Below are 21868 nucleotides of genomic sequence, written 5' to 3'. Positions count from 1 at the left end.
ACCGCCGACACACAGTACACAGGTGAGTGCACACAGTACACAGCCGACACACAGTACACAGGTGAGTGCACACAGTACACAGCCGACACACAGTACACAGGTGAGTGCACACGGCAGGTGAAGGTGTGTTTGTTGCGCGGTCTGGTTCCGTGGTTAAGCACGCCTGTTGTGCATGTCAACATGGCAACATACAGTAGACTGTTGTGAGAAATACTGTATGAAGAAGCTTACTGGGTATTTATATAATTTATTGTTTTGTTTTATGGACTATGTTAGTCCTTTATTTAATTTAAAAGATTGGGTTGTACTTTGCAAATGTAATTTTCTGTTAAGCAGGATGACTGTGCAAAAGACAGTCTATCGGAGCTGCTTGCTTGCTAGCTAATTGAAATAATGCACCCATACACTGTTTTTCCCAATGAGATTAAGATATTTGTCAACACAGTAGTATCAGAGCAGCAGTGTGATTGCATCGCCTGTCTTCATGTGTTTGTCTTATTTGTGTGTCACCTACGTTGTCCATCAGATTTATTTAGTCTTTTCCAGATCAAACCTAAAACAGAATGTTCCAGGCCCTTAAGTAAGCACTGATGGAGTTCAGGGTCAGCCAATATATTGGATTATGTGTGTGTGTGTGTGTGTGTGTGTGTGTGTGTGCCGTTACTGTATACATAGACTCATCCTAAATAAACTCATCATTTAACTTCTTCATAAGAGATATTATGCAGTAGATGAATCTTTTGAAATGTATTGAGTATTGCAGATTCACTGAACTGTGATATTACTTATATGTTATGGTTATTGCGCATGAAGTTTCACAGCAGTATTGATTTATGAATACTCTGGGATTCCCCCCTTGCTTTGTAGCGACAAAGAGGTGGCACATTGTACAGTTCTCAGCTCTGCAGTGCTTTTTTGAGGCCAGTTCTCTGACTCCTTATGAAGGTTTTGATTAAACCCGACGGCCTCATATTTCTGCTGCCACTGACTGACATCCTAGTGATCGTGTTGATACATTAGGGGTGCCGCCCCAGATCATATTTTCACAACAGGAGCAGAAGTTAACCAGCCTATGGTACTAATGCACTGTGCCAGGCCAGCTTGTGTGCAGATCCATCTAATGTTACTCGCCTCATCTGGTCACTAAACACCATGTTCCTGCTGGAGCTAATGGATCTACAGAACGTGATGAATGTCTCAGGAAATGTCATTGCTGGCTTCTGTGAATAACAAGATACACAGTACACAATATGTAGCAGAGAAAACTCCTTTAGCGTTTTCCTTTAGAGTTTTTTTTAAAGTGCTAATTTAGCTTATTAATCTCTAAATCTATTGTTTTAAAGTAAGTGTTTATAGTAATGATCGTAAGTCAGTGGAGGCCAAGTATTTTACTGTGCTCACCTTTTTCCACAAAGGCTGGGATTGACCTGATTTGGGGAAGTAGGACTGGCATGACGGCTGTACTGTAGCTTTTGACTGGGAGCTAGCCTTCTGATTGGGTTAGCCTTGTTTCATTTGCTGTGAGGGCTCGCCTACATGCTGGGTGTGTGTCTTTGCAGGTGTCCAGTGTGGACACTAGAGAGAGAGATAAAGAGAGATAGATAGAGAGAGGGAGGGAGGGTGGGCACTAGAGAGAGATAGAGAGAGATAGATAGAGAGGGAGGGTGGGCACTAGAGAGAGATAGAGAGGGAGGGAGGGTGGGCACTAGAGAGAGATAGAGAGAGATAGAGAGAGAGGGAGGGTTCATGTGGAATGGTGGTGCTCGTCTGGGCAGTGTGCTGTTTAAGGGAAGGTGAAGGCCAGAGCAGCCTGCTGGGTCTGTGTTGCGTGACTGCAGAGGAAAACCCCCCGAGGCTTCGCTCCTCGCCCTGCGTCAGCCATGGCCGCCCGCCGCTCACACTGGCAGAGTAGAAACAGACACGGAACAAAAGCAGAACAGAACAAAACGAAACAGAACAGAAGAGAGCAGAACGCTGAGTTCCGCTGGCACTTTGCCTGGGTACATGATGCAGTGATGATATTAAGCCTCACCGCCAGTGCACCCAGAGGTACTGAAAATATGAACATCTGAAGGTTGTACCGGGGGATTCTCCTTTTAGACTGCAGTACAGACAGTGAGGCGTACAACAATAAAAAGCCAGTCATTGCCTGCTTTGTGATGTTTTATTTGTGTGTCTGTGTGTCTCTCTGTGTGTGTGTGTGTGTGTGTGTGTGTGTGTGTGTGTGTGTGTTCTGCACCAGGTGGCGAGGCGCTGGATGAGTGTGGTCTGCGGTACCTGTTGGCCATGAGGCTGCACACCTGCCTGTTGACCTCACTTCCTCCACTCTATCGGATGCAGCTGCAGCACCAAGGTAGAGCCCTGGCCTCCCCAACAGGCAGCCGTATTCACCAACACACAACACACTTATTTACTCGTGTCTGTTCCAGACTTAGACCTACTCTGTTTATCACACTGCATTTGTACTTACTGTACAGTCCTTTCCCGCATATAAGCCGCGTTGTGTGTAAGCCGCGTTGTGTATAAACCGAAGGACAGTGTTTCATGCAAGTTAAAAGAAACAAAACCATATTGACACCATACTAACTGCCCCCCTGTATTAACCCCATAGCTGAAGAAATTTTGCAAAATCAATGTGCAGTATAAGCCGCGGCTAATAGTCGAGAAATTACGGTATACTCTCACAATATATCTCATAAACAGCATTAATATGGTTCACTGTATACTCTCACAATACAGTATATCTCAATAACAGCACTGATATGGTTCACTGTATACTCTCACAATATATCTCATAAACAGCATTAATATGGTTCACTGTATACTCTCACAATATATCTCAATAACAGCACTGATATGGTTCACTGTATACTCTCACAATATATCTCATAAACAGCGTTAATATGGTTCACTGTATACTCTCACAATATATCTCATAATATAAACAGCATTGATATGGTTCACTGTATACTCTCACAATATATCTCATAATATAAACAGCATTGATATGGTTCACTGTATACTCTCACAATATATCTCATAATATAAACAGCATTGATATGGTTCACTGTATACTCTCACAATATATCTCATAAACAGCATTGATATGGTTCACTGTATACTCTCACAATATATCTCATAATATAAACAGCATTGATATGGTTCACTGTATACTCTCACAATATATCTCATAATATAAACAGCATTGATATGGTTCACTGTATACTCTCACAATATATCTCATAATATAAACAGCATTGATATGGTTCACTGTATACTCTCACAATATATCTCATAATATAAACAGCATTGATATGGTTCACTGTATACTCTCACAATATATCTCGTAAACAGCATTGATATGGTTCACTGTATACTCTCACAATATATCTCATAAACAGCATTGATATGGTTCACTGTATACTCTCACAATATATCTCATAATATAAACAGCATTGATATGGTTCACTGTATACTCTCACAATATATCTCATAATATAAACAGCATTGATATGGTTCACTGTATACTCTCACAATATATCTCATAATATACAAACAGCATTGATATGGTTCACTGTATACTCTCACAATATATCTCATAATATAAACAGCATTGATATGGTTCACTGTATACTCTCACAATATATCTCATAATATAAACAGCATTGATATGGTTCACTGTATACTCTCACAATATATCTCATAATATAAACAGCATTGATATGGTTCACTGTATACTCTCACAATATATCTCATAATATAAACAGCATTGATATGGTTCACTGTATACTCTCACAATATATCTCATAATATAAACAGCATTGATATGGTTCACTGTATACTCTCACAATATATCTCATAATATAAACAGCATTGATATGGTTCACTGTATACTCTCACAATATATCTCATAATATAAACAGCATTGATATGGTTCACTGTATACTCTCACAATATATCTCGTAAACAGCATTGATATGGTTCACTGTATACTCTCACAATATATCTCATAATATAAACAGCATTGATATGGTTCACTGTATACTCTCACAATATATCTCATAATATAAACAGCATTGATATGGTTCACTGTATACTCTCACAATATATCTCATAATATACAAACAGCATTGATATGGTTCACTGTATACTCTCACAATATATCTCATAATATAAACAGCATTGATATGGTTCACTGTATACTCTCACAATATATCTCATAATATAAACAGCATTGATATGGTTCACTGTATACTCTCACAATATATCTCATAATATAAACAGCATTGATATGGTTCACTGTATACTCTCACAATATATCTCATAATGTAAACAGCATTGATATGGTTCACTGTATACTCTCACAATATATCTCATAATATAAACAGCATTGATATGGTTCACTGTATACTCTCACAATATATCTCATAATATAAACAGCATTGATATGGTTCACTGTATACTCTCACAATATATCTCATAATAGAAACAGCATTGATATGGTTCTGGTCGTGTTGAAGTGGTGAGTTTGCACGCGTGCTGTCTGACCCACTGATCTATAAAGAATACCTGGATAGACTATCTCATTGTTGCTGACCCATCAACAATGAAGCCAATGGAACTGTCCCGAGTGGTCCCATAATGGCGGCGAGGTGTTCCAATTCCATTGTTGCAGAACGGCAACATTCTTTTACTGTCTTTTACTGTCTATGCATTCCTATGGCAAAGTGGTCCCATAATGGCCGCCCCCATGTAGGCTTCAGAATTTTGACGTAGATGCTCTATCCAGGTATTCTTTATAGATCAGTGGTCTGACCCCTGTCCTCCCTGTCCAGGCGTGTCCACGTGCCACTTCGCCTGGGCGTTCCACTCGGAGGCGGAGGAGGAGATGCTGAACATGATCCCGGCCATGCAGAAGGGCGACCCGCAGTGGTCCGAGCTCCGGGCCGTGGGAGTGGGCTGGTGGATCCGCAACATCAACACGCTGCGCCGCATGGTGGAGAAGGTGCGACTGGACTGACCTCCGACCTCTGACCCCTCACACACACACACGTCCCCTTAACCACACCACTGACCCCTCACACACACACACACACACACGTCCCCTTAACCACACCACTGACCCCTCACACACACACACGTCCCCTTAACCACACCTCTGACCCCTCACACACACACACACGTCCCCTTAACCACACCTCTGACCCCTCACACACACACACACACACGTCCCCTTAACCACACCACTGACCCCTCACACACACACACACACGTCCCCTTAACCACACCTCTGACCCCTCACACACACACACGTCCCCTTAACCACTGACCCCTCACACACACACACACGTCCCCTTAACCACACCTCTGACCCCTCACACACACACGTCCCCTTAACCACACCACTGACCCCTCACACACACACACACACACACACACACACGTCCCCTTAACCACACCTCCAACCCCTCACACACACACGTCCCCTTAACCACACCACTGACCCCTCACACACACACACGTCCCCTTAACCACACCACTGACCCCTCACACACACACACACACGTCCCCTTAACCACACCACTGACCCCTCACACACACACGTCCCCTTAACCACACCACTGACCCCTCACACACACACACGTCCCCTTAACCACACCACTGACCCCTCACACACACACACACACACACACGTCCCCTTAACCACACCACTGACCCCTCACACACACACACACACACGTCCCCTTAACCACACCACTGACCCCTCACACACACACACACGTCCCCTTAACCACTGACCCCTCACACACACACACACACACGTCCCCTTAACCACACCACTGACCCCTCACACACACACACACACACACACGTCCCCTTAACCACACCACTGACCCCTCACACACACACACACACACACACGTCCCCTTAACCACACCACTGACCCCTCACACACACACACACACACACGTCCCCTTAACCACACCACTGACCCCTCACACACACACACACACGTCCCCTTAACCACACCTCTGACCCCTCACACACACATGTCCCCTTAACCACACCTCTGACCCCTCACACACACACGTCCCCTTAACCACACCACTGACCCCTCACACACACACACACACACGTCCCCTTAACCACACCACTGACCCCTCACACACACACACACGTCCCCTTAACCACACCACTGACCCCTCACACACACACACACACACACGTCCCCTTAACCACACCACTGACCCCTCACACACACACACACACACACGTCCCCTTAACCACACCTCTGACCTCTGACCCCCTCACACACACACACACGTCCCCTTAACCCCTCACACACACACACGTCCCCTTAACCACACCACTGACCCCTCACACACACACACACACACACACGTCCCCTTAACCACACCTCTGACCCCTCACACACACACACACACACACACGTCCCCTTAACCACACCACTGACCCCTCACACACACACACACACACACACGTCCCCTTAACCACACCACTGACCCCTCACACACACACACACACACACACGTCCCCTTAACCACACCACTGACCCCTCACACACACACACACACACACGTCCCCTTAACCACACCACTGACCCCTCACACACACACACACACACACGTCCCCTTAACCACACCACTGACCCCTCACACACACACACACACATGTCCCCTTAACCACACCTCTGACCCCTCACACACACACACGTCCCCTTAACCACACCTCTGACCCCTCACACACACACACACACGTCCCCTTAACCACACCTCTGACCCCTCACACACACACACACGTCCCCTTAACCACACCACTGACCCCTCACACACACACACACACACGTCCCCTTAACCACACCACTGACCCCTCACACACACACACGTCCCCTCACACACACACACACACACGTCCCCTTAACCACACCACTGACCCCTCACACACACACACACACACACGTCCCCTTAACCACACCACTGACCCCTCACACACACACACGTCCCCTCACACACACACACACACACGTCCCCTTAACCACACCACTGACCCCTCACACACACACACACGTCCCCTTAACCACACCACTGACCCCTCACACACACACACGTCCCCTTAACCACACCACTGACCCCTCACACACACACACACACACACGTCCCCTTAACCACACCACTGACCCCTCACACACACACACACACACACGTCCCCTTAACCACACCACTGACCCCTCACACACACACACACACACACGTCCCCTTAACCACACCACTGACCCCTCACACACACACACACACACACGTCCCCTTAACCACACCACTGACCCCTCACACACACACACGTCCCCTTAACCACACCTCTGACCCCTCACACACACACACACACACACGTCCCCTTAACCACACCTCTGACCCCTCACACACACACACGTCCCCTTAACCACACCACTGACCCCTCACACACACACATGTCCCCTTAACCACACCACTGACCCCTCACACACACACACACACACGTCCCCTTAACCACACCACTGACCCCTCACACACACACACGTCCCCTTAACCACACCACTGACCCCTCACACACACACACACACACACATGTCCCCTTAACCACACCACCGACCCCTCACACACACATGTCCCCTTAACCACACCCTTCACCCAAACACTCGACCAGTGGCATTAGCATTAGCATGTTTGTATACTGTACTTCACCAAATGTATTTGTTTTATACATTTAGACATAAATGCTGTTTATTATGCACAGAAATTGGATATTTCATTCCGTCTCAGCCAGCATAACTGACAAAACTGCTGTGGAGCATTAAGGTGGGGGGGGGCGAGGCCTTTGAACACTGGAGATTGACGCTTGAATATGCTGTCAAGCTTTCCAAGCTGCAGTGCAGAGCAGGTCCTCAGATGTCTCGCCTGGAGAGAGCGCGCTGATGTGCTCCTCTCTATTGCGCATAATGAGTCTCACAGCAGGAGAGCTCTCTCCCGTCTCACAGCCTCTCCTTGGCTCTCTGTGCCCCAGGTTCACATCCAGCCTTTAAGTGCGCATAGGCGAGCCAAATGGCTTTTCCATTACAGTTACGAGGAGAATGGCGATTGCTTTCTCTGTCGGAATAGGTGGGTGTTATTCACTCCTTTCTCCCTGTACTTATATTCCTCTGTCCGTGTCCTTGTGCTGTTTTTCTTATGAAGGTGGGGAAAGCTGCATTCCAGAGGAACAATGATCCGCTCGACGCGGCGCTGTTCTACTTGGCCATGAAGAAGAAAGCCGTTCTGTGGGGGCTTTTCAGGTAAAGTCAGAGCCTGTGCGCTCTCGGATGCAGTTCAATCAGAATGTCAGCATGAGGGAAGGGGGGTTGGGGGGGGGGAGGAGGGGGTGTAGGATGAAGGGTTGAGTCTCACGCGCTCGTGTGTTTGCTTATGCACATCAGGTCTCAGCACGACGAGAAGATGACCCAGTTCTTCAGCCACAACTTCAGCGAGGACCGCTGGCGCAAGGCGGCGCTGAAGAACGCCTTCTCGCTGCTGGGCAAGCAGCGCTTCGAGCAGTCCGCCGCCTTCTTCCTCCTCGCCGGCTCGCTCAAAGACGCCATCGAGGTGGGCCTCCCTCCGCACCGCCCCCTCAGCCGTGCTCCACATGCTAAATAGCACTGTTTACCCCACGAGGAAAGGACACGGAAATCAATTTCCACCCTGCAACAATAGAAGCCAGCGTAGGATGGCTAATTCAGTCCCCTTGTGTTTGGATTATTGAATCTCCTTAAGCACACTATCTGCATAGTAATGCTGCTGCTGGAGTATGTGGTGGAAAATGAGTGATGGGCTCAGCTGTGGTGTAATTGTGTGGATCAGATTAAAGCCTCCGGTCAGGGAGGAATACAGGCTGAAACAGGCCGCAGTGTGATGCAGGGTTTAAAGGGTCGTCATGCTGAAGTTGGAGAGTCCAGTCACCCTGGGGAGATGAACCCCACAGACATGCAGATACACACACACACACACACACACACGCGCGCATTCTATTCCACCTCCAAATGCCCACAAATAGCAAAGACGCTACAGAGCGTAGCAAGAAACATAACAAGGTGTTCCACAGCTAGACCTTGCGACTCAGACGCCCAGAAGCCTTGAGAAGCTCACGCAGCGGAGGGAGAGACAGGGGAACATCAGAAATATAATAATTCCGTAAACGTGACATTTAAAATTAGATCTGCTCCCTCAAGTGACGTATGTAGCTTATCTCAGCTGAATGTTCTGCTGCTTCCAGTCAAAACACTAAGATAGGGTGATCTGTGCACGGGCTGTGAAATCAGGAGGCCGCCCCGCCTGCTGACTACAAGGCTCGTGCAGCTGTCTGCAGCCAGATCCAATTCACTTTAATTGTTCCACATTTATTTCATCCAATCTCAGTGATTAAGCATTTTTTAATTTGTTTGTTTACGCGACATCAAGGCTCTTGTCCAAGGGCATTTTGTGTTTTGGAGAGGCATTTAGAAGCAAAGTGACTCATTTAATTTCTTTCAGGACAAAGAGTCAAAAGGCTTTTGTAGACGGTCTTGCTCCCTGCTCTCGTGGTTTTGTTCCCTCCGATGCCATCCTGACATTCATTCCGTTAATCCAGCCTCCAGATGCTCTCTGGCTGGAGGCGACAGCACAGGCCTGCAGTGGTGGGAGCGTTCAGGTCGAGGGAGTGAATTTCCTGGACTTGTGTTTGGGTGTAAACCCTCTCTCTCTCTCCGTGTGCTAATTAGAGCGGCTGCTGAAGCAGAACTGATTGGAGAGAATCTCGCTCAGAGCACGAGTTTTCAGCAGCCCCAACGCATGGCTGGACCCGCTGCAGTCTCCAAACGCTACAATTTCACATGCTCGCTCACATGATGACTCTCATCTCATCTCATCTCTCTCTCTCCCTCTCTCTCTCTCTCTTTCTCCCTCTCTCTCTCTCTGTCTCTCGCTCTCTCTCGCTCTGTATGTGTGTGTGTGTGTGTGTGTGTGTGTCTAAAGGTGTGCTTGGAGAAGATGGAGGACATCCAGCTGGCCATGATCGTGGCGCGGCTCTACGAGGCCGACTACGAGAGCTCGTCCACGTGCCAGGGCATCCTCTACGAGAAGGTGCTGGGCTGCAAGCGCGACGGCTCGGCCTTCTCCTGCAGGAAGCTCAGCCCGGACCCCTTCCTGCGCAGCATCGCCTTCTGGATCATGAAGGACTACACCCGCGCCCTGGACACTCTGCTGGAGCAGATCCCCAAGGAGGACGACGAGAACCCCGGTGAGGAGGGGGACAAACGGGACAGGGTAGCACAGGCTCGTTCTGCTTCTGTGCTAGCCGACCCCAGAGTGTTGCTCAGTTACTGCTCAGTTAACTTCTCAAATGAGACGTGGTCTGGCAGCCAGACGTTCATTTTCTCGTGTTTAAAAAAATGCCAAGATCCGTTCATTGGGTGCCATGGATGTCTATCAAATGCGTCTGTGCATACAGTAGCTCATCATCATCTGCTTTCCCCCCCTGTTCTGTGATTGGTCCTCACTTAGGCAAAAGTTAGGGCGGTAGTTTCCAGACTGCCTTAGCAGCGTGAATGAAATCACCGTGCAAGGCAGGATGGGAACACCCAGGCTAGGGGGGCGTTAGCTTAGCCTTTGAAGCTGCTTCCCACATGTTGATGAGTGACTAGCGGAGTGCTAGCGCAGTGCTAGCGGAGTGGAGACGAGCCTCTAACAGGGTGCAGTGAAGCGCGTCACTGGTGGCTCAGGAGTCGAGGTTCAGTGAGCAGAGCACAGCCACAAAGGAAACCACAGGGCCAATGAGGTCTCATTAAACCAATAAGTAGACTAACAAACCTCTCCGACAACAAACGCGTGTGCTGACGCTAGTTAATTAGCAAATGATTGTACAAAGGATGTAATAGCTTTGTTGTATTAATATGAGTCTTATTGAGAGCCAGAACAGTTTGTTTATACTTGACTATGTGTATTGTGTTGTAGTTGAGCTTTTCTGAATATATCTATATTAGTTGTTGGCTGCTGCGGCCTGTTTTCAGTGCTGTGTCTTGCTCTGTGCAGAGGTGATGGTGAAGTCGTGCAACCCGGTGGTGTTCAGCTTCTACAACTACCTGCGCACGCACCCGCTCATCATCCGCCGGCACTTTGCCTCGCCGGAGGGCGTCCCGGCGACGGTGGGCCTGACTGCGGAGAAGAGCAGCGCCGACGAGATCAACCTGATCGAGCGCAAGCTCTTCTTCACCACCGCCAACGCCCACTTCAAGGTGGGCTGCCCCGTCCTGGCGCTCGAGGTGCTCTCCAAGATCCCCAAGGTCACCAAGAAGGTCGGCGGCGGCGGCGGCAGCGGAGGAGGCTCCGTGAGCAAGGGCTCGTCCGTGGCCAACGTCAGCAGCGCGGTGGAGAACGGCGGCCGAGCCGGAGACCTGGACTGGGGAACGGCGGCACCGGCGTGGGGGTCCGCAACCACGACGACAGCCGCCGACTCGTCCTCCCTGATGGACTGGGGTCAGCCGGTGGTCAAGGCCGAGGACGACGACCTGAAGCTGGACTGGGGCGAGGACAAGGCCGAGGACGACGAGGATGACGAAGACGACGACGACGGAGGCCTGACGATGAAGAAGCCCGAGGTGGCGGCGGCGGTGGAGGAGAAGAGGAAGGCCAGCAGGCCGTCGGGCAAAGTGGGCAGCCTGCAGCGCGAGGACTCGGCCGGGGAGGGCGAGGTGGACGTCATCGCCGAGCAGCTCAAGTTCCGCGCCTGCCTCAAGATCCTGATGACCGAGCTGCGCACGCTGGCCACGGGCTACGAGGTGGACGGCGGAAAGCTGCGCTTCCAGCTCTACAACTGGCTGGAGAAGGAGATCGAGGCCATGCACCACATCTGCAACTACAAGGCCGAGGGCCAGGAGGGGGTGACCGCTACCGGCGCCTCCTCCTCCTCGACCTCCTCGGCCGTGGAGAAGTGGACCGACACCGGCGCCGAGGCCTCGCTGGACCCTGGAGAGGACGCCGGGCCGTACGAGCGCCACCTGGTGGAGCGGAGGAGGCTGCAGGCCAAGCAGCAGCACGCCGAGCGGCGTAAGGCCTGGCTCCGCAAGAACCAGGCGCTGCTGCGCATCTTCCTCAGCTACTGCAGCCTGCACGGGGCCAAGGGCGGAGGGGTCACCTCCGTCAGGATGGAGCTGCTCTTCCTGCTGCAGGAGTCCCAGCAGGTCAGGAGGCTAGAATAGAATAGAATAGAATATATACTTTTTTGATCCCGTGAGGGAAATTCAGTTCTCTGCATTTAACCCAATTTAACAGAATTAGTGAACACACAGCACACAGTGAACACACAGTGAGGTGAATCACACAACCCAGAGCAGTGAGCTGCCTGCCCAACCAGCGGCGCTCGGGGAGCAGTGAGGGGTTAGGTGCCTTGCTCAAGGGCACTTCAGCTGTGGTGGATTGGTCGGGGATCGAACCGGCAACCCTGCGGTTACAAGCCCGATGCGCTAACCAGGGGCCGGTTTCCCGAAGCCTTCTTAACGCTACGTAGTTCGTAACCTCTATCTTAAGCTCTACCTTAAGTACCTCACGCATTTCCCGAAACCTTCTTTGCTACGAATGTCTTTCGCACGTCGTTCGTTGGTAAGAGTGGTCTGGAGCACTCTCAGACCTCTCTTAGCTGCACCTTAGCAATGTTTCGACTCGCGACGCTAGTCGCCGCCACTGTACCCTACAGCAATTTCCGTTATGCATGCAACTCATATGATACAAAATCACTATTTTGGTTCGCCAATGATTTTATGTAAGTATGCTAATTTAGAAAATAGTTTCTGGAAATGTTTTCATGCAAATATGAGACGTGCACGCATTTGAAAATAGTTAAAAGCGCTTTATTCTTTGCTTCCCCCCACCGTCCTACAATGTTTAGGCCTAATGTGCGGGCTTGCTGTCATGTTTAATGTTAACCAAAGGCACACAATACTGAATGAGGATGTTGGTCAATCAGCTGTGATTAAAAAAAGTCTACATAGCCTATTTCAACTAGAAAAGCACAAACCTCCCCCAAGCAAACACATGTAGCCTACGCCTCCTGCATCCAGACGGTGATACGAATCACTCACAAAATTAAATAGTTTCTTCCTTGGGTCATTTCAGATCTTCCCTGGAAATTTAATCGAAATCCATCTTTAACTTTTAGAGTTAGCCTATCTTGCAAACAAACGGACAAACAAACAAACTAGAAAAGCACTCAGAGAGCGCAGACTTCTGCTTTCAAACATGAAGCGTTCGAATCTTTTTATCCATGCAGGAGACAAACTAACAGACCAACAAACAAACCCAGATGAAAACATAACCTACTTACCTACGTAGATCATTTAATTTCTACACTACGTTATTTATCATTGTGTGCTAATAAGTTCATCCACGTTGAAGTTGCGTGAATGGTGTGGGGGCGATAGGCTATTATAAGCAATGGTTTTGGTGCAAAGAACGCTTTCATAAGTCTGTCAAGCCTCCGCGTGAAATAAAAAATCGATTTCTGAGCAATCGATGTCACCTAATTCAGCACCTTCATGGTGGACAGTGCCTTATACGTCGGACGTAAGGAGCTTTTCGTAAGAAGACTCCTAAGTGATAGTTCGGGAACCACGACTAGAAAGGTAAACAACTTTGGTAAGTTATACCTTTGGAGTCTTCGTAGCTCGCTAAGAGTGAACGTTATCGGGAAACCGGCCCCAGTACACCACAGCTGCCCACCTGTATGACCACTCAACCCCCTCAGACCATCTGCCACATAGCCTGCACTCTTATAGCCAAACTGCACATAAATGCTATTGGCACTGTAAAAAACAACGTTTTGTTTTAGTCACCAGACACATGTAACACATAATTACAGTGATTGAAATCACATGAAAAAATCATGTTGCTCTTCATTTCATGTCTGCTACCAATTGGAGTCTTTTACACAATTCTATATATTCTGTACATTGTGTCAGTATATCCATGATGAACATCCATGATGTTAATGCCGTTGACAGGCCTGATAGAGTTCAGGAGTTCAGGCTTGTGTCAAGAAAGGCTATTCTCTATATTGTCTTCGAATGTATTTGATCATTTCAGGCACAGAAATGATCAAATTTCAGGTCATTTCAGGTCATTCAGATCATTTCAGGCACAGATCATTTTCTGTTTATCAGCCCTGAGTTGAGTGTGTGTGTGTGTGTGTGTGTGTTGTGACGTTTGGCTCCCGCAGGAGACCACGGTGAAGCAGCTGCAGTCTCCTCTGCCGCTCCCCACCACGCTGCCCCTGCTGTCGGCCAGCATCGCCCCCACCAAGACCGTCATCTCCAACCCCGTGCTGCACCTCAACAACCACATCCACGACATCCTCTACACCATCGTGCAGATGGAGGCTCCGCCGCACCCCGACACCATCGACGACCGGGTAAGGCCACGCCCTGAGGGTTCTCCTGTGTTCTCCTCCTCTTCCCTCTTTGTGTTCTAAAGGTCATAATGGCTGATGTTCTAAACTACTCCAATAACTCCAATCTAAAGGCTTCACGTTTACCTTACCTCTTTTCCAACTCCAGCCATTGCTGGATGGCATTGCTTGTTAGACTGTGTGAGTTTGTGTGTGTGCCTGCATCTGTGTGTGTGTGTGTCCGTGTGAAGGCAAGAGTAGTCTGTCAGCGGATGAGTAATGGCACTGATTGTGTGTGTGTGTGTGTGTGTGTGTGTGTGTGTGTGTGTGTCTCAGGTGAATATGCTGCATACACTGGCTGCCTCTCTCTCTGCGTGCATCTATCAGGCCCTGTGTGACAGCCACAGCTACAGGTACTCACCTCGCCGCTTGCCAGCCCAGCTGCTGACTCGTGTCTTTACAGAATGCCTGAAATGTGTAAACAAATCCGCAATGTTAATTCCATAACAGCATGTCATTAGCGATGTCTTAGCGAGCTGTGTTAGCCTGATGCTAAACTACTACTTCATTTGACCTAACAAGACAAAAAGAAAAAAAAAAACTACGACTGTTCAGTCATATTCTGTCATATTTAACTAAAGTCATTTATCAGAACTGAAACCTTCCCACTCAAGTTGTGGTGTGATGTGGTTTCCATAGCAGCCAGACGGAGGCCAATCAGTTCACAGGGATGGTGTACCAGGGCCTGCTGCTTAGCGAGCGCCGACGGCTTCGCACGGAGAGCATCGAGGAACACGCCACGCCCACGTCTGCCCCTGCACAGTGGCCAGGTAAGCCCCAGGGGATTTGTGTGGAAGGCAATACGGTTCCAACTGTTTGTCATGAATGTCAAATGTGAGGACATGTCATGGCTCCTTTTTGTGTTGTTTTTTTGTTCTTCTGTTCTGAAAACCAAGATAATGCCATTGAGGCTGAAGCTGAACAAAGGCTATGTGCCAGGAATTTATTTTCAAAAACGCAGAACCACTTTCCCTTCTATTACCACTCAAAAGCGGGTAATAGTCTCGTCCCTCCTGCTTTATTACCACAGTAGTAAGTGCCTGTTTTATTTCACAGCCTTGTGAAAGACTGCTATCAGTTTCTACCGCTCTGTAGCTTCTCCCACAGTTAAATATGGTGGTGTGTGTGTGTGTGTGTGTGTGTGTGTGTGTGTGTGTGTGTGTGTGTGTGTGTGTGTGTGTGTGTGTGTGTGTGTGTGTGTGTGTGTGTGTGTGTGTGTGTGTGTGTGCGTGTCTGTCAGCGCCGGCGCTAATGAAAGGAGTGCAAACACGCGTGTGTAATTAGAGCTCTTGTTTTGCGCTGTTTGCCCTCCGCGCCGCGAGGCCCGACGCCTGGCACGGGCAGATGGCGCTCGGTAATGGGCACTTGGCTGCCTTCGCCGGGCAAATACGAGGAGAGTTGGTGTCACGCAAAGGTGGGCAGGGCCCTCCGCACACACACACGCCCACGCAGGACGAGCGGCAGGATTGCGCTGCGTTCGAGAGAGCGGTCAGAAGCAGATGGACGCAGTATTAGGGCTGGGAATCACAGAGGAACACGCAGTACACGCGCAGCAGAACATGCCACCAGCAGGACTTATTCGAGCTGGCACTAGCACAGTCTGAGGCAGAATGATATATGCAAGACATCCATCTGGAAAAATAAAGACAGATTGCTAAATGCAGTTTGTACAAAAAATACCTTTCCCCCCCCCCAGTGCTATCCACTGCTTTTAGCATCAGAAATGATGTTGATTACAGTGCTTTGGAGAGGAGAGGATCTTGATACTCACTCATCATTCACTCCTGAGTTTGATTGCAAGACACCACCAGAAGTACTCATAAAAAAGAATATGATAATCGCCAAATCTGTTCAGACACTAAGTGATGCTGTTAAGTGCATTTGTCCTTTTGGAATATGTTAAATAAAAGTGCGTCTAAAATTTTATTTTATTACTGGTACAGTTCATAGGAAACAGGATTTTGAAAGGGCTCATGAACAACTTATATTCGTGAATGTGTGTATACTGTATACATGTATTTGTGTGTGTGTGTGTGTGTGTGTGTGTGTCCGTGTGTGTGTGTTGTTGCCAGCAGAACCACAGGACTGAATCGAACTGAAACTGAGCAATTATTGCATCTGTCAAATTTGTATCCTTATGTGATATTTGCTCTTAATTGTGGATACAAATAAAGAAGTAAACTGTGTGTGTGTGTGTGTGTGTGTGTGTGTCTGACAGGCGTGTCGTCCCTCATCAGCCTGGTGCTGTCGGCCCAGGGTGAGGAGCAGCCGCGTCTGAACGTGATGTTGTGTGAGGCGGTGGTGGCGGTCTACCTCAGCCTGCTCATCCATGGCATGGGCACACACTCGGGCAACGAGCTGTTCCGGCTGGCAGCGCACCCGCTCAACAACCGCATGTGGGCCGCCATCTTCGGGGGAGGGGCCAAGGTCATCATCAAGCCCAAGAGGCCCTCTGAGAGCCCAGGTAGGGACACCCCCTTATTTACACAGGACATCCACGCATGCTACTACTACTGTACTTACTACATACACACACACACACACACACACTCACACTCACACACACATGACATCCACAAATACTAGTACTACTTACGTACTACATACTGTACACACACTCACTCAAACGCACATCCACAAAAATACAACTACTTGCTCCTTACACACACACACACACACACACACACACACACACACACACATACAGTACACACATTCACTCGCACACACGCACACACATATGCATGACATCCACAAATACTACTACTAATTACCACACACACACACACGCATGACATCCACAAATACTACTACTAATTACTACACACACACACACACACACACACACACACACACACACACACACACTCCTCTCATTCTTATGCTTGGTCAGCTGATCTGTCATGACTGGCCAACAGATGGCCGTGAACAGAAGTGTGCTGAGACCCTCTTGGTGTGTTAGCGCACATGGAAAGTCTTGTCCGAGTGTGCGGCCTGTTCCCCTGAGCGTGTGTGAGACACGCCGTGTCCTCTGTAGCTATGAACGGAGCCTGAGTGAAGGTCACCCAGTGCCAGTGACTCAGAGTGCCCTCTGCCCCCCCCCCCCCCTCTTTAAGCAGCTGTGTTTGAGGTAGCCCCCTCAGAGGGCATCACCCCGACCTCGTCCCCGGCGCCGCCAGCTGGCTGTGAGTACAAGACCCAGATGTTCCCCTCTCCCCTCTCCCCTCCTGGTAGTCCACAGCTGCAGCTCCGCTCCGCTCTGCTCATGTCCTGACGGAGTGCAGGGGACACATCAGGACAGCGCTGCAGGACCACTGGAGGGGACGGGGAGACTGGACACTGGGTGTGCAGTGTGGTCTGCTGTGGTGCTGGGGTCAGTGGAAGGAACACAAGAGCTTGTAAGGAAAATAAAATCATGTGTTCTTCCAAATTTGGGTGCAGGTGCATAGACATGAGAAAAGGTAACCAAGTGAGATGCATTTATGCATCCGGAATTTCAGGGAATTAGACCTCAGGGGCAAACGCAGTTCTCAACGGAAGTTTAAAAGCCCAAAACTAAAGGCATGATTCAGCAGAGAGCAAGTGTGCAGACATCCACCTCTGGGACTCTCAGCGCATGCATTTGCATTCCCGGGTGCACGTCTTCACTCTCATACAAGAGGATTTCTTCTTCAAAGAAAATGCTGTGCATTGTGGTTCATTGTTCCCCGTGTGAGTGTGCGTGTGTGTGTACTGTGTGTGCGTGTGTGTGTGTGTGCGCCTGCATGCCCCATCTTTGTGTGTGAGTGCTTTGTGTACTCATCGTCTACTCATTTGTCAACCATGCAGCTGATAAGGTTAATGTGGAGTTCCAGTTCAAAGGGGAGCTTCTGCGCTCGGACAGTAAATCAGGTATCACTCTCTCTCTCTCTCTTCCTTTCTCTATTCCCCCTCTCTCTCTCCCTCTCTCTCTCTCCCTCTCTCTCTTCCTTTCTCTCTTCCCCCCCTCTCTCTCCCTCTCTCTCTCTCTCTCTCTCTCTCCCCCCTTGCTCATTTCCCTGTCATCTCTTATCTCCTGCCCCCCCCCCTGTGTTTGCGCTAGACATGTCTGTGGCCCAAACAGATCCCAGTAGATAAGTGCACTCTCTCACACTCTCTCCCCTCGTGAGTAGTTTGAAGCGAGATACGCCATCCGTCGCACGTGACACTGTTTCAGTGCGGCGCTGCGCAAAAGGAGCCGTTGATCACCTCGGCGGGCCCCTGCCGCTGGACCGGCCATTTAGGCCGCGCCTCTGTTCTCTCGCCGGACAGCCACGACAGACGAATGGAGTCGTCCGCGGAGTAATCATCGCTTGCCATGGGTAATGGAGGGCTGTAATTAGCCTGTGCTGTGTTCGTCCGGGGACAAGGTCAGCTTCATCTGTCAGCGCAGGGGAGAGTGTCCCTCGGTCCGGTGTGTGTGAAGGAGGAGTATTGTCTACCTAATGACCATCGGTCAGTCTTCGGCCTTCAGTCTCCTCATGGGGGTTTACAGGCTGGCGTTGATGTATCAGGCTTCACTGTCAAAGACCGAGTCTGCGCTTCTTTTATCTTCAATGAATCAGCTGTGTGTTCTCTCAAAGCGAGATTAGAAAAGCTTAGCTTTTGTCCCACATGCATATTCTGCCCTGCGCAGCCATTGTTTGGGAAATGGCTGGCTTTCGGTTGGCATTTAGCGGCAGCATTTCCTTGTTTGAAAACTCCAGCGGATTCAAAGCGTTGCCGGTGGCACTCTCTTGAGCCATTTTCTTGGCTTGGCTTCTTTAAGATTCTGTGCAGATGCTTAAATGTCAGAGTCCCTCGCGGCGACTGACCTCGTGTCATTCCTAAACTGGCCAGCGGGGGCGCACGGAGCTCAGACTGCACCGGTCAAGTGAGGTGAGGAGAACGGGAACAGAAAACAAAAGGCACTAATCAGTGCCTCCTGATTAGCTCTGTGGATTCAGCCTATCCGTCCAGTCCATGCAGTCCGTCCCTCTCCGCACGGTTGTGTCTGTGAATCGCTCTGGTCATATCTGTGTCCACGCCCCCCCCCTCCACACACACACACACACCCCCACCACACCTCCTCTGCTCCCTGGGCTAGCAGCGCTGGATATCTCCTGAGGTTTCCAGACGGTGGCTTTTCACCCGGTTCCCTCGGCCAGTCACCTGACGGAGGAGCGCCTCTGACTGTTGTGACCAAGGCTCTGTGACAGAGCAGCCCTCTCTCTCCCACCCTGGCTAATCTCACGGCGTAGTCTCCTGTCACCAAGCACACGGGAGAGGAGGCACTACTGTCTCTGTAGACCTCATAAAACAACCTCCATCTCCATAGAGAGAGAGAGAGAGAGAGAGAGAGAGAGAGAGGGTCTCTGCACACAGCCATAGAGGATCAGTAGTGTCTGACAAAAGTGCTGTGACTTTTCTACATTTCTTCATCTGCCCTGTACCTATCATTCCAAAACGTTTTGCAACACTTAATTATGATCACATGGCTATGAAGAGCGGAACAAATCTGTCAGAAATTAATAATATTGACCTTTTGAAACCGCTTCATGCTGCCAATCAAAACGTTCAGACCTACATAATTAGCTTTATTACTAGTGATTAATAACTAATAATTAGATACACTAATTGATTATGTAGGCACACAGTCTGATACTACTCATGAGTTGTAGAAGTGTTTATGCATCACCAGCGTGTCATCGAATAATATTCTTCTGCTGTTTGTGTTGTAGCTGTGTGAACTGTGATGCTTTTTCACCCTATCTTATCGTTTAAGCTGTGTTTGGTTGTCTTGTTTTTGATGAGTATAGCAGCCCCAATAGTCCCTGAGATAGTTGTCCAGGAGAACAGTGAAGGTTTGTGAGCAGAGTGTGTGTGCGTGTGTGTTGTGCTTCTATCTGTGTGTGCTTTGATTGGCCTCACTCTCTGTGTTCCTCTGTTGCCCTGGGCCGCGTTTCCCAGACATTGCTAAGAACTTCTTAGGAGCGCTCTAAGAACATTCTAAGAACGCTCCTAAGAAGTTCTTAGCACTTAAGAGCTTCTTAACGAATCTGGGAATGCGGCCCTGTGCTCTTCTCCACTACCGAGGTAGCCCGCTCAGAAGTAATGACCGGTCACATGGTCATCTTCACAACTCCACTGGTCTGTAGCGAGCTCCCTCCTCCTGATGCTCTCGTTCTCCTCGGTTCCTACTCACTAAAAGAGTCTCCATTAAACAGGAGAACACAACCAGTGAGCCATTTAACAGGCCTAATCAATACATACTGTAGGTGATGAATAGTGGCAGTAGTCCAGACAGAGCGAGCCCAGTCTGTAGCCCACCTTAATGGAATAATGGAGAAGAAGAAAGCCCGTTGACGGAGAGGGGAGGACTCCCTCATTAGCATTCCTTTGCTCTGTTTTGGTTGGGGGTGTGGGAGCAGCTGTCCGCTGATATGTGCGGAGACTGATTAGCCTGTCCAGACACTCGCCTCTGCAGTGACATACGGTCAGCTGCTTTTAGCGGGGAATGGCTCGGAGGAGGGATCGGAACTGAAGTGGATGGATGGCGGAGGCCTCTCCTCGATCACCGGCCCAAACGGCTTTTGTTTCTGGAATAAAACGGCTGCTCTCTCCACTCTGCGTCATCCCTTTTGTTTTTCTCAAGCTCTCCCCCGCCGCACGACTGACCTCTTTTTCCCAGCTCTGTTCAGAAAAGTTCTGTTATTGAATTTTCTTTGTTTTAATACTGGAGGCCTGTGCGTCAGTGGAGACGCTGTGGGGAATGTGGTGAGTGTGTGTGAGTGTGTGTGAGTGTGTGTGAGTGTGTGTGAGTGTGTGTGAGTGTGTGTGAGTGTGTGTGAGTGTGTGTGTGTGAGTGTGTGTGAGTGTGTGTGAGTGTGTGTGAGTGTGTGTGAGTGTGAGTGTGTGTGAGTGAGTGTGTGTGTGTGTGAGTGTGTGTGTGTGTGTGTGAGTATGTGTGTGTGTGTGTGTGTGTGAGTGAGTGTTAGTGTGTGTGTGCATATGTAGCAACCCAATAGCAACAGAGCTGAAGTACAGCAGGATGGTGTGGTTCCAGTGAGCCATGGTAGCACTCTGTCTAATATGATCCCCCTGTACCCCCCCCCCCCCCCCCCCCCCCACAGCTCTTCCCCCCCCCACCCCGCCGGCCGAGGATGTGGACCGGCACCGGCGCCGCTTCAACATGCGCATGCTGGTGCCCGGGCGACCGGTCAAGGAGACGCCTCCGGCCACCCCTCCGCCCGTCCCTGTGGAGCGGCCCACCTACAAGGAGAAGTTCATCCCTCCTGAGCTCAGCATGTGGGACTACTTTGTGGCCAAGGTGAGTCCAGCTGACCCCTTGGGGCTCGATGCTACACTGCAC

At 49.4% G+C, this 21868-nt stretch overlaps 1 protein-coding gene across 4 annotated transcripts in view; it reads left to right on the top strand.

Annotated features, from left to right (window-relative positions):
• Nucleotides 1–21868, top strand: part of dmxl2 (Dmx-like 2) — a 58861-nt gene that overhangs the window by 25644 nt on the left and 11349 nt on the right. For all 4 annotated transcript variants that reach the window (XM_062548626.1, XM_062548623.1, XM_062548625.1 and 1 more), the window contains exons 19-29: nt 2243–2353; nt 4836–5005; nt 8229–8326; nt 8468–8633; nt 10038–10302; nt 11094–12241; nt 14272–14463; nt 14776–14852; nt 15139–15269; nt 16718–16963; nt 21630–21826. In XM_062548626.1, the coding sequence (XP_062404610.1) occupies nt 2243–2353; nt 4836–5005; nt 8229–8326; nt 8468–8633; nt 10038–10302; nt 11094–12241; nt 14272–14463; nt 14776–14852; nt 15139–15269; nt 16718–16963; nt 21630–21826 (2801 nt within the window). The remainder of the gene's footprint in view (nt 1–2242; nt 2354–4835; nt 5006–8228; nt 8327–8467; nt 8634–10037; nt 10303–11093; nt 12242–14271; nt 14464–14775; nt 14853–15138; nt 15270–16717; nt 16964–21629; nt 21827–21868) is intronic.

Source organism: Sardina pilchardus, chromosome 11 (genome assembly GCF_963854185.1).
Source record: "Sardina pilchardus chromosome 11, fSarPil1.1, whole genome shotgun sequence".
Lineage (NCBI taxonomy): Eukaryota > Metazoa > Chordata > Actinopteri > Clupeiformes > Clupeidae > Sardina > Sardina pilchardus.
Note: the sequence above shows the minus strand (reverse complement) of the source record. Positions and strands in the feature narration are given on the sequence as shown.